The sequence below is a fragment of the Cajanus cajan genome, chromosome 9 (assembly GCF_000230855.2).
Source record: "Cajanus cajan strain Asha chromosome 9, NIPB_CcT2T_4, whole genome shotgun sequence".
NCBI lineage: Eukaryota > Viridiplantae > Streptophyta > Magnoliopsida > Fabales > Fabaceae > Cajanus > Cajanus cajan.
In genome coordinates, this window is record NC_138525.1 from 7,826,293 (window position 1) to 7,841,092 (window position 14,800).

General features: G+C 36.1%; 1 protein-coding gene across 1 annotated transcript; it reads right to left on the reverse strand.

Moving 5' to 3' along the window:
* Positions 1-13,504: 13,504 nt before the first annotated feature.
* Positions 13,505-13,951, reverse strand: LOC145951910 (uncharacterized). Its single transcript, XM_083064096.1, has one exon. The coding sequence runs from the start codon at positions 13,949-13,951 to the stop codon at positions 13,505-13,507; it is 447 nt and encodes a 148-aa protein (XP_082920222.1).
* Between the last annotated feature and the right edge of the window lie 849 nt (positions 13,952-14,800).

Below are 14,800 nucleotides of genomic sequence, written 5' to 3' on the forward strand. Positions count from 1 at the left end.
TTACGTAAGGACTTAGATGGCGTGAATAAGTAGTAGTACATACTACATATTCAAGTAATTAGGTACTCAAAGAAGTGCATACGATAAGTAGGGGCCGGACAAGTGTGTTTTCCAGTTCAAGTAAGCTACAAGTGCATTGCAGCTTAGGATCTGACGTTCCAATGCACTGAGTTTAGAGTTTAGAATGCATGTATCTGCTTATTGCTGTACTGTTCAGCCAAAATTCAGGACTACGTTTCATATATCATTTGACATATATATGTAGCTATCGATCAACCCTTGTCTGCTATACCAACAACTAGACCGGGCTTCATTCACTCATTCTCCCAAAAAGCTACCTCATGATGTTAATGTTTCACCTGCATCAATAAACCAAGATTCACATAATAGACTACATATATAATAACTTGCATATATATAATAATCAAAATTTAATTAAAGACAAAACAATTATTTACGGAAAGTTGTGATATAGGTACCATATAGTGCTTTATGTCTTATCATATTTTGTTTATAAAAAAATTAGTTGCTTTGAATCTAAAGAGGAAAGAAAAACATATTATAAATGATATAGATATATAGTAGTTAAACATCCTATACCACTAACCAAATATTTTGAGTTCTAGTTTTGGTATTGAGAATTTGAATCACAACAGTTGACTTAGTGGAACTTAAGGTAATATGCATAAAATCTAAAATTTGAAATTTATTATTGTTACTGTAATTTTAATTGATAAAAAAAAAACAGAAATTGTACTGCATATTATACAACAAAAAGAGAGATAAGAGGAAAAGAAAAAAAAAATGCAGGATACAATAAACGAAGTGATAAAATGTCATAAAAAAATGTTATTAAAATAATATAATTCAAAATAATATGAAATAAGGATAATTCGGTTCAAAATGAATGATTAGTAATTTGTTTGTTTTAATTTAATTTTGAATTTCAATGATCCAACAAAGATAAAAACTTTATGATGATACAAACATGCACTATATTGATGGCCAGTTCCAATTTTAATTATTCAAATTCCACATTTTGAAACTTACATTACTTTTCTCTATTCAAACCTTACAGTGATATAAATATATTTTATAACTCTAAATATATATCTTTAAACATTTTAGATTTTCACTAATAATTATAAAATGTATTCATAAGAGTTAACAGTGCAATGAGAAAAACATATTTAATATTGCATTGATATTGTAAAATGATAGTCAAATTGAAATAGAAAGTACCAAAATAACCCACTTTTATAAATATACATTATTTTTTATTGTGATTGTTTTTTTTTTTTTTTTTTTGGTTCGTCCCTGGAGTATCCACTGCTGATAGCAGTGACTAATCTCCTCGCTACGTTGGAGGCACCTCAAAGGATGAGATAGCTAATTAAACAGGAGATAAAAATGTATGCTTTTTACCTCAATTGAATTACGAACACTAGATGGGGGTGATTATGAAATTGTCACCTCATTGGCCTGTTGGTTAGAGTTTCTCACACAATCTGTCACATGGAATTATCTAACGAGGTAGCAATTTCGTAATATTAGACGAAATAATACACCCTTCATTTACGCACCAAGTATCATAGGTATGCTCACGTCAAAAGCCCAAACATAAGCAGTGTAATTTTTATGAAGTATAATACTGCTTAATAACTTTATATTAAATGTGAATTTTATAAATCTAACCGTTAGATTGAAAGTTCTTTATTCTTAGATCATATATACAAAATTTTATATTAATCTAAGATAATTTGATACTTTATTCTTATAAAGCAAAATTGACGTAATATATACATTTCAAAATATAATAAAATATGAACACTTGATATTACCTTCAAGTTGTTATTCAATTTTAATAAAATTTGATATACACATATAAAGTGATATGAACTTTCAATCTAACGGTTGGATTTATAAAATTCACATTTAATATAAAATTATTGAGCGGTGTAATACTTAATAAGTGTCGTTTGAACCCCCCTCATATATATATAATGACGGATCCAAGTACATCCTTGTGGGGGCAGTGGCCCCCACTAACTTTTCAGTTTTTCCTTTTTAATATATATAATATTTTATTATCTTTATTTAAAATTTTAAAAGATAAATAAAAATTAAAAAAAATAAAAAGTTATTAAATTACAACTAAATTTGAGTCTTCTTACACTTATTTTTGTGTGAGAAGAAAGATTTAAAAAATATATTTTAATATATTATAAAAATTAACAACAAATTACATTTTTAGAAAAAAAAGTTGTTATGCATTTAAATTGTAAATTAAGATAAAAAAAATATAAATTAATAATATATGTATTTTAAGTAAAAAAATCGTAAGTTGTTATTAACTTCTTTTTAGATATTTTATATCTTTTTTCTATTTTATTTTTACGTTTTTCAATTCTATTCATATTTTGAGATTCCTCTCTACCTGCTCTAACATATTTTAAAGTATAGATAAGTGAAATTGAAAAGAAAAAAAATAAACTTCTTCTTTTATCTCTACTCCTTCATGTTTCAATAGTTAAACTATATATTTAAAGTGACCTTTGAGGTTAGTATATTTAAAGTTATTATTTTTATATTACTTTATTTGACTTATTTTTTTATTTTCAATGAGAAATTCAGTATTTTAATTTTTATTTACTCATTCTATTTTTATGTTTAGAAAAATATTGTATGTTATGAACATTATATTAATTAAAATTATATTACTTTTTAATTATAATAATGAAAAGATATTTTAAAAGAAAATCATCTTCAGAGCAACCATCTTCTCCTCGAATACATGTTAAAAAAGAAGTCAAATTGGGTCCATCAACCAAAAAGAGATTTTTAGAATGTGATTTGGAAAGGCTTCGTGATGATCCTTGTCTAAGGCCAAAAATTTCAGATTATCATCCAAGAGATAGAGATGAAGTTAGAAGAGATTGGTGATCTTTCTATAAAGCTTGTGGAAACAAGAAAATATGTTGTATATCACTACTAGAAAAGTGTCATTTTTTTGCAAATTTTCCTGCAAAAAAATATTCGTAGAAAGTTTTTGCAAAATTTCCTACAAAAAAATATTCGCAGAAATTTTTTACGAATTTTCCTACAAAAAAATATTCACAGAATTTTTTTGCCAATTTTCCTGCAAAAAATAATTTACAGATATTTTTTACAAATTTTGCTACAATTTTAATAATCATGGGAAAAAAATTTCATGGTAAAAATTTGCAGAAAATATTGTAAGAATTTTATTTTGTTTCTTGCAGATTTTCTTGCAAAAATAAATTTGCAAGTAATGTTTACTAAATGGTAGAAAAATTTTGCAGGTATAATTTTTCTTTCAGAAATTTGCAGGAAAAATAAAATAAAAATTTAAATTAATAAGTTTAATATTTTAAAAAATTTCTAAGTCCCACATCGATTGAAAATAAAACAATTAAAGAGTATATAAGTTGAGGCAACACTTACCTTACAAGTTGAATTGTATGGTTGAGTGTTAGACTTATAATCTACAATCTTAGAATTTAAAAGATTATGTATGAGGCATGAAAATAAAAGATTATGAATTCTTAAAATATATAATTTATAGTATTTTTTTTTAAATTTTTTCGTAAAAAATATTCCTGCAGAATTTCTTGCAAAAAAATTCGCAGGAAAGTTTCCTGCGAATTTTTTTTGCAGGAAAATTTCCTGCAAATTTTTTTTTGCAAGAAACTTTCCTGCGAATTTTCCTACGGATTTTTTTTTGCAGGAAAATTTCCTGCAAATTTTTTTTTGCAAGAAACTTTCCTGCGAATTTTTTTTGCAAGAAATTTCGCAGGAAATTTTCCTGCGAATTTTAAAATTTGCAAAAATATATTATCCACGAAGGTATTACCTGCAAATAAAATTTTGCAGAAAAATTTGTAGGAACAACGTTTCCTGCAAAATTTTATGAAAAATTCGTAGGAAAAGTCACATGTAATAAGAGAAATTCTAGTAGTGTATCCATTGGTGTATTTGCTTTTAAAGCTAGTTTTGATACTACTAGTGACAATTGCGTTAGTTGAAAGAGTTTTTTCTGCTATGAATATCATCAAGAATCGGATGCGAAATCGTATGGGAGGTGAATGATTAAATAATTGTTTAGTTACTTATATAGAGAGAGGTTTTTGATAGTATTGAAAATGAGAAAATCATTCAATATTTTTAAATTGTGAAAACTCGTAAAAAACAATTATGATATGTATTTATCTTTATAAAAATTTTATTTTATATTTTGACAAATTTATATATTTAAATATTGTCCTCACTACTTAAATTTTCTGGATCCGTCACTATATATATATATATATATACACATACAACAAACTTCAATGTTACTTCTGAAGAACAATTTAATTTGATTATAAAATTTTCGGTTAAACTAAAACTCAGATTATCTCAAATGTAATTGGTTTTCAATAATTACAATAGTGTAGCAAGTTAAAAGAGCATGAAAGAAAAGATATTGCACAAGGTTTTTATATAGTTCACTTCAAATTCTTGAATTACGTCCAATTCCTACTAGTACTTCAGTAGGATTTCATCAAATAATAAGACTAGTTTACAAGTTATTCCTTTTTTGCAAGCCTCCACGAGCTTTCTATACAAATCTCTATGGTCTGATACCAGTATTTTCAAGCTCTAACTACACCCAAGTATAATTTTTCAACAAGGCTTTTCAGACTCCAACTACCACTTGGATACTTCTAGAAAATATCTTATTACGTTATGTGTGTAAAAAAATTAACGTTATTAATCCCAATAGAACAAGAAAATTATATTACTTGGATAATGGGGTTTTGCCCTTAATTTGTCACTGAATCATGTGGGGAGCATAGTGAAGAGGACAATCCAAGATCCCAGATCCCCCAACCTTCTTTTCTATGTTTCTTTCTTATGCCAATAATTTTTCATTTTTCAAAAGAAAAAAAAAACACTTTGACAAGACTAAAGAAAATAGAATGTGTAAATCACAACATATATAGACAAACGTGTAGGATTAACATCCATATTTCATGGCAGACACACTTATTGCCTATTTTACACCACGTACATAAATATTTTGTACCATTTACGCATCTCACAAAACATTTCCACGTCAAAGATAGGGAGAAAATATTTTTTTTAGATTAAAGAAAAGACGGGAATAAAAAGGAAAATAATAATAATAAAGATAATTAAAATTAAGATATTTTTATTTGGGTCTTGTTAAACAATATCTTAAATATATTAGTTAAAGAGTTAATAAAAAAAAATTATGTTGGAGTAAATCATAGAAAAGCATAATAACTCTTTTTAATAAAGAATTTTCCACTTTTATTTGTTTAACCCTGGTTAGCATTTTCCATTTGTTTCATCAATTTCCCAGTACTGCCGCGTCTCGTTTTCTCTACATTATGAGAGAATCTTTTAATTTGAATCTTATGCCTACTTCTTTTTTTTTTGAAAAATATAAATATCCATTTCATTTCGGGCAAGGCAAATTGTACCAGTAGGCACCCACCGTTGATCCGGTCAAAGGCTAGATACACCAAAATCGAAAAGAAGATTCCCTTCGGCCCTAGACCTAGCCAAATACCCCCTTTCGGCCCCAGACCAAGCCGAATACCCCCTTCGACCCCAGACCTAGCCGAATACTCAGTTCAGCTGTAAATCTAGCCGAATACCCCCTTCGGCCCCAGACTTAGCCGAATACTCACTTCGGCCATAGATCTAGCCGAATATCCCATCGACTCCGGATCAAGCCGAACATCCCCTTCAGCCCTAGACCAAGACGAGTACACATGTCGGTCCTAGGCCTAGCCGGATATATACCCTCTCGGCCCCAGATCAGGCCGAATGCCCCTTCGGCCCTAGGCCAAGCTGAATACCTCGTCGGCCTTAAGTTTGGCCCAAGGACTTAAGGAAAACTCACACAAAACACGTGGCAAATTAGGTACCCATTATGCAATAATTATCATGCCTGATTAAGAGAAGATTAAGGTTAATTAAAATGTTACCCATCTCCCAAGACAGAAGGCCCACCAGGCCCACATATGTCACTATAAATACACATGTGATGGGACATAAATGAGGTATGATTTATTCCATATAAAAGCTTTCATTGTTCTATACCGAATACTTACTTGATCGTCGGAGTGCCTTTGCAGGTACCCTCCCCACCCTACGGAGTCAGTATTCGATCGGCACCGAAGGCTTAGAAGACCAACAAGGAAGAACGACAAGAGGAGTGTTTCTACGCAGGAACACAAATGATGGAAAAAAGAGATTAAAAAAGAGGATAAAAATAGTAATAAATATAAAAAGAGATGCAATAAAAAATATAATAGAAATAAGATGAAAAAACAAGTGAATATATATTTATAATAATATTTTTCTTATGTTTTTGGGCTATTTTAAACAAAAGAAATGTGCACTCCAATCCATTCTTAAAGTTTCTTCTATGTTTGTGTATTGGGAATTTGGAAAGCCAAATCATCCCTGTAAGTCTAAATGGGTTTGCATAAACACACTTACGGTTGAGAAATTCATATTTATTGGTCAATAGCTAGAGAAATACTGCATTGTCAATTTGGATTTAAATTTCCTGCAATATTTTGCCAATTTTTTTTAAAAAAAATGTTACTTGTTAGTTTTTTTTTTAATAAATGATAACCAAATTATTAAAAAGAGGAAGACAAAAAAATAAAGCTACAAGAAAATTTTAATCCTGTCATTTCTAACGTCTAATTATCAACGTGGGATTCTTATCAAGGAACAGCTTAATTCGTATCCCTTAGACACAATTAATTGATTATTTGTAAAAAGGAGACACTTAAAAACAAAATTGATATGATTGATTGATCCAATTCACGCTCCAAAGAATCTGACTACACCCATTGGTGATGATTGATTATGAACTATAAAATGTCGTAGATATTCCACAATCTATCAATTTCAAATTTTTCTGTGAAAAGATGTTTGATATGACCCATGTCCGTTTTTATTGTACCTATGATACAATTGCGGGGATCTGTGGCCAAAACAAATGCATTAGGTAAAAGAAAATTATCACTCTCTTTATTCTAATGCTATGCTTTGTATAGAGGGAAAAGAATCAAAAGTAATGGTAGGAAATATACAAGAATTGATTTGGTAAAAAATTAGAATAGAATAAAGTAAAATTTGTAATCAATTGATAGAGTAAAATTATATAAAAAATAAAGAAAAAAATTAATATTTTAAATGATATTATATATATATATATAAATAATTAATCAATATTTTATTTACTTATTTATTATAATAATAATAATTTTTAAATGATTTATTTAAAATCAAATAAAACATATATAATTGATTATATATTCAATTATGTATATACGTAATTAAATATATAATAATAAAAATTATTTATTACTATAATTGTTACATATTCAATTATGTATATACCTAATTGATTATCATACTGTATTTTACAAATATGACCAAATTAAATGAGTACAATTACATTATATTTTTTCTCATTTTTGAAATTTCATGCAAATCTCTTCATGTTAAGAAGTATTTTATTTTGTATAAGATTCACTTTTATTTACCTTTAAATCCACTTAAATCATTGGTTTCAAATAATTTTTTTTTTTTAATTACATGCAAATTTACTTTCATCCCTTCCATTTTACAATAAAGCACCTCTACCAAGTACAGGTAAGTCTCTCTTGTGGAAGAAATAAAAAATAAAAAATAAATTGTGGTCAGTTGTATTTAAATAGGAAGCTTTATAAATAATGAATTTGTTTATAGAAAAATATGCCTATAAACTTGAAAGTTAAGTTACGTGCACCAACATTAATATGAACTTGGGTTGTTCGAAAATAATAGGAAAACGATAGGCAAATCACTAGATCAAAAAAGAAAAATAACCACTGAAATATATATATATATATATATATATATATATATATATATATATATATATATATATATATATATATATATATATATAATGAGTTATTTTTATTTAAAAATAAGAAAAGAGACATTTCATTCTATCTTAATAATATCGAGCTTTAAATCACTCGTTTTCTTTTTCTTTTTCTTTTTGTAACATTTTCAAAAACCTTATTGGAAAGAAATTTAGTGTAATGTTTTTCAAATAATTAATAGAGATCAATGTAATCTTAAATGATGTCAGAGTATTACTTCTCAAATAATTAAAGAATTAGTGTAAGGATTAAAAAAAAGTAAGAAGTGTGTGTACAAGTTCATAAAATTTCAAAAATGTTTATATAATTTACTTTAGAATTAATTATAAATTATTCTATAGAAAAATCAATTATAAATTGTTGTATTGATGAAAGACATGTTATTCATTAAATGTTACTGAAACAATACAAGCACGCATGTCAAATAGATGAAATTGATAATTTTTTATTTAGATTATAATTGTTAGATTATGTACCTGTCTGAGGGTACACTCGTAATCTTCTAGGGTGTAGGAGGGCCGAACGAGAGCTTCAGGTGGATTCTTCAGAGAGGGAAGGTATCTGCAAAAGGCACTCCGACGCTCAAGTCAGGACAAACACGATTTTCTAGGGTAAAAATGAACAGTGACATACCTCGTTACGTGTGACCTATTTATAATACCTGACATCGGACCGAAGTGGTATTCGAGCAGTATCATCTGATAGTACATGACATGTCGGTCCACGTGGCCGATCTACGTGGCCGAGCCGAAATGTTACCTGAGCTGCGTCAATATCTGATAGGACATGACGTGCCGGTCCACGTGGCCGATCCACGTGGCCGATAGGATCCTTCCGGTACACAAGCCCCCCAGCCTTGAGGAGTGTAAGGACGCAAAGGGTAAAAGTGACTTTACATTTCGTGACGGTTGAGGTGGAGTGGAGAATTGTAGCCGTCGAGCATTAATCGTGGGGTATGAATGTAGGAAAGTGGGGGTTATAACCGTTAAGCATTAATCGTGGGACGTTGTCGTGGGAAGGTGAGGGGTTATAACCGTTGGTTTGGTAACGGTAAAGTAATGATGAGAGGGAATTGAAAAGTTTGATTCCCGTGGATCGTTGGATCATATTGATCTGACGGTCCCTGGAGGGATATCAGTTGTCATTCGCATTTCGAAAACACTATAAATAGAGGTGGTGGGGACCAAATCCTTGTGTGTTCACTTAACTGTAGCGTGCGATTGCTCCGAGCCAACGTAGGGATCAACCTTGAGTGCAAGTTTCCGACCGAGGCCGACTTCCAATTAAGGTACGTTTTAATGGCTGAGTTAAGTATAGATGTAGAAGATAGGGTTTCAGAAGCTGGCTCGGCTGGGAATAGTAGGGATACCTCTGCTGATGCGGGTTCGCGTGGGTCTTCTCACCCAAGGGTCTCAGACTCAGCAACGCAGAGGTCGGTTAGCGTAGAAATTGTTGAGGGGTTCGAGAAGTCCCGAAGTATGGAGGAGTCTTCTCTTGAGGTGACCGAGGGCCGACCGAGTACTCGCCGAGTCGGTTCGACTTCGCGTCGGTTCGGCCCTATAGAAGTTCCTAGCTATAGATGAGTTCATGGGGAGGTGGGTAGTGTATTTTCTCGGTATACTGACAAGAACTCAATCGCTTTGCTGTTCGACACGGAAAATTTTGTTACGCTTCCAGAGCGTGAAGTGCCATCTGGTTTCTTTTTCGACTCGTGCCGGAACGATGGGTCATGGGAATCAGATTTTGTTTTTCTTGGCCGAGGGAAGTGTAAATACCATTTCTTTTTTGTGTACGACTACTTGTTTCGTGATTTGGGGGTGACTCTCCCTTTTGATAAGTTTTTTATGGGTGTGCTCCGTTTGCTCAACGTTGCACCGACCCAGTTACATCCGAACAGTTGGGCCGCGATGCAAGGGTTTCGGCAGTTGTGTCTGACACTTGTTATCGAGCCGACTCCCCATTTGTTCTTGTATTTTTACTCGTGTCGGCCTACGAAGAAAGCGAAATGGCTGTCGCTGGTTCAGGCGGAGCATTGTTTACTTCAGCCGTTTACGACCTCCTATAAAGGATTCAAAGTGGGATTCTTTAAGGTGATGATTCGGCCAGAAAACGGCAACAAGTATTTTTTTGATGGTGCAGGGAATGCCTTATTTCCTTTATATTGGACTCGGTCGCCAAGAAAATATGACGTGGTGTCGAAGTCCAAGATGTCTACTGAGGAGAAAGCCGACTTGGAAGTGTTGGAGAAGCTGCCACGGCCGTTGCCGTGCCGAGATCTTGTTTGTCTCGTGAAATCAGCCCAGCCTGTTGATGATTTAATTGGTATAGTGTTTGTCCTTTATTTAAATTCCTGCGTTGCCATTGATTTTGACTAGTGTTTGCGCAGGTATCATGGCGAACTACGACGACGAGTTGGATATTCGTGCCTTGATCCAGAGCCGAGTTGTACAGCAATCGGCTCCACATGGGGAGGACCGGGCTCCGGCCCGTGAGACGGCTCGGCCTCAACCGCAGCCGAGGGAGAAGAGCAACCAGGATGCCCAAAGGGTGAAGATCAAAAGAAGGGCTGAGGCCGAGGCCGAGGCGCGCCGACAAAAACAACAAAGGCTGCCTGCTCTTGTGGCTCCTCAGGGACTTGTGAGTCCCAGCTTCTTGGCCTCGAATGTTAGTGCCCAAGATTACTTGAGTCAGGACCTGACTTCAGAGATGGGGCAATCCATACTGGGGCAGATGACTTCGTCCCATAAATGGACTTTTTTCTGCGAGTTGCAAGCTCGGGCCTTGGCTTTGGCTCAAAGTATTATGATGCAACCGAACACCGAGGCCGACGGGCTGCACCGACAGCTGGCTGAGTCAGAAAAGTCTGTGTAGGAAACCTTGGCGGCTTTATCTGAGGCACAAGGGCATGGTAAGAAATGTGAAGCGGATCTGGATCGTCGGAGTCGTCAAAATGATGACCTGACCTTGAAGGTTCAACGATTGGAGAATCTTCTGAAGGCCGAGGCTGAGAAGTTCGCTACGCTGCTGAAGGCGCTAGAAGCCGAGAAGAAGGATTTCGGTGCATACCGGGAGAGAGCCAAGAGCAAGGTTCTTTCTCAGCATGAAGCTGGCTTCGCCCAAGCGGCTCGGCAAGTTCGGCATTTTGGGAGTTTGCCTCAGGACTTTCAATTTGATATGACCATGGACTTCTATCGGGGCAAATATGTCAATTTGACCCAAATCCCACCGAATGAGAAGCCGGACACTGAGGTCCCTGTTCGTCATGAGGCCGCACCAGGTGGAGGCGGCCATGTGCAGGAGGAAGTGGCCGAGCAGGAGCCTTCAATCCAAGGGGAGCCCGAAGCACAGGCTTAGGGTAATTTTCTTTTGATTTTATATGTTGGGGCTGATAGTGCCCCGTTTAATCTCTTGTAATTCCGGGCCACTAGAGCCCTTTTGATTTGTTAATGCAATTTACTGCTTTTGCCAGTGTTTCCGATCGAACAACAATATAATAAATTTGCCGAACGTGGTGTAGTTTATATTTAACGCGTGGAAGACTTAAAATAGTCATACCCTTAACCGATAGGACTTCTCGGGGGGGGGGGGATAATTGCAAGTCACATCCTTAGCCGAGAGTCGTCTCGGAAGGGTAATACGTAATTTGAAGTCACATCCTTGGCCGAGAGACATCTCAGGAGGGAAGACTAAATTGAAACGAAAGCCACATCCTTGGCCGAGAGACATTTCGGGAGGGAAGACTTATAAATTGAAACGAAAGCCACATCCTTGGCCGAGAGACATCTCGGGAGGGAAGACTTGTAAATTGAAACGAAAGCCACATCCTTGGCCGAAAGACATCTCGGGAGGGAAGACTTGTAAATTGAAACGAAAGCCACATCCTTGGCCGAGAGACATCTCGGGAAGGAAGACTTATAAATTGAAACGAAAGTCACATCTTTGGCCGAGAGACATCTCGGGAGGGAAGACTTATAAATTTTGCGTAAATATGAAGCAAGACATAAATAGCTGAATTGTATTGTTATTGATGATTGGATGCCTCGTTAAAAACTTTGCCGGCTAAAAACCTTTTTTCACAATTTTTTAAGAGGAAAAAAAAAATCGGTTCAAGGAAAAGAGTGCACCGTAAGACATTTACACATGTACATGAAGTGGAATCCTAACTGTAATAGGTCTTCAAATGGGTAGAATTCCACGTCCGGGGGATGATCTTGCCGGATAATTCTTCTAACTTGTAGGAACCATTATTAAGGGTGTGCCTGACTCTGAATGGGCCATCCCAATTTGCCGCTAGTTTCCCTTCGATCGAGCTTCGTCGCGCCGAGCCAGTTGATCGCCAAACCAAATCACCTTCTTGGAAACTCCTTGGTCTTAACTTGGAGTTAAATCGCCGGGTCATTCGTTGTTTACATGCTTCAGCGATGACTTGGGATTTCTCTCGGACCTCATCCACGATGTCTAGTTCGGCTCGGATTGCGCCGTCGTTAGACTCCTCATGAAAGTGTGTTCGTCGGAATGAAGGTTTGCCAACCTCGACTGGAATCATAGCATCCGTGCCGTATGCCAGCCGGAACGGAGTTTCCTTTGTGCTTGATTGAGGTGTGCATCTGTATGCCCAAAGAACTTCAGGAAGCTCTTCGGCCCATGCTCCCTTTTCCGTGCCAAGCCGTTTCTTCAACTCGGTGAGGAGAACCTTGTTAGCAGCCTCGGCTTGACCGTTGGACTGTGGGTGTTCGGCAGAAGTGAACCGGTGTCGGATGCCAAGGTTTTCAAGAAAGTTGTTGAATTTCTTATCCATGAATTGCAGTCCATTATCGGAGATGATTGCGTATGGGATGCCGAACCGGGTGATGATGTTTTTCTATACGAATTTTTGAACATTAGCTGCTGTAATGGTAGCTAGCGGCTCGACTTCAATCCACTTAGTAAAGTAATCAACGACCACTACCAGAAACTTGCATTGACCTTTAGCGAGTGGAAACGGGCCAAGAATATCAATGCCCCATAAGGCAAACGGCCAAGGGGCGCTGACCGAGTGGAGCTGCTCGGCCGAGGCATGTATTAGGTTGCCATGCTGTTGGCATTGCTTGCACTTCTTCACATATTCGGCGCAGTCGGTTTTCAAGGTCGGTTTTTAAGGTTCTTGCACCTGAGTGTGATCCACAAATTCCTTCATGAATTTCTCGTAGAACATAGTCGGCCTGTGGCTGGTCAAGGCATTTTAATAAGGGTGTAGAGAACCCTCGTCGGTATAGTTCACCGGCAATTAAAGAGTAACGTGCTGCTTGAGTTCGGACTTTCTTGGCTTCCAACGGATCAGACGGCTCAGAACTGTTGATGATGTAATTTATGATGTTGGTCATCCATGAACTTGTCGGTCTTTCAATCGGCATGCACTCTTGTGGAATACTTGATGTGGGTAGTTCCAAGTGAATGGTTGACCAAAGCTGTCCGGGTTTTCGGCTACTAGCTAATCGAGCTAGTTGGTCAGCTCTCTCATTGTTACACCGTGGTGTGTGTCAGACTTGTACTTCATGAAACTGACCTTTCATTGCCTTGAACATGTGGTAATACTTCAACAAGTGCGTGTCTTTGACTTGAAAGTTATCATTGACCTGTTTGGCCACCACCTTCGAGTTAGTCCAACACACAACTTTTGTAGCACCCATCTCGGCAGCCAACCTCATGCCGGCAAGTAAAGCTTCATATTCTGCTTGGTTATTAGAGGTCTTGAAGCCGAATCGCAACGATTGTTCGAGGGTAATTCCGGATGGGCTTTCCAAGATTATGCCGGCACCACTTCCATGTTGATTAGACGACCCATCCACATGCATAGTCCAAGCGGTATCTTCAAACTGGCCGAGTGGGGATAATTCATTAACGAACTCGGCTAAGCTTTGTGCTTTGATGGCCCCTCGAGGCTCGAAACAGATATCAAACTCAAAGAGCTCAACTGACCATGCCATCATTCGGCCGGCTAATTCCGGTTTTCGCAGTACTTTGGCAATCGGACAATCTGTTCAGACCACGACGGTGTGACTCTGAAAGTACTGATGGAGACGCCTAGCCGCATACATGAGTGCCAACGCTACCTTCTCTAGCAGTTGGTATCGCCATTCGGCATCTTGCAACACTCGGCTAATGAAATATATCGGTTGCTGTTGGCCGCCATGTTCCTGTATCAAAACGGCGCTTATGGCTTCGCCCGAAACCGCCAAGTACAAGATTAGTTCTTGGCTGGATGTTGGCTTGGTCAATACCGGGGGAGTGCCGAGGCATTTCTTAAAAAGTTGAAAAGTTATTTCGCATTCTTCCGTCCATTGAAACCTGTTTGCCTTTTTCAAAAGGCCAAGGATCGGCTTGGAAGTCTCGGCCATACATGGTAGGAAACGAGACAAAACTGTTAGTCGACCAGTTAACTTTTGGACCTCTTTCAAGTTTGATGGACTCCTCATGTCGATGATGGCTTGGCATTTGTCCGGGTTAGCCTCGATGCCCCGACTTGACAACATGAAACCTAAAAACTTGCCGCCTGAGACGCCGAATACACACTTATCGGGATTAAGTCTCATCTGATGTTTCTTGAGGGCCCGGAAGACTTCGGCGAGATCGGTTACATGGGCAGGTGTGTTGGCCGATTTGACAACCATATCATCCACGTAAACTTCCATATTTCTCCCGATTTGATCGCCGAAGATCTTGTCCATGAGCCTTTGATATGTGGCTCCAGCATTCTTCAGGCCGAATGACATTACTTGGTAGCAGTAATTGGCAGATTCTGTAACAAATGTCGTTTTGTCTTCGTCTCGGGGGTA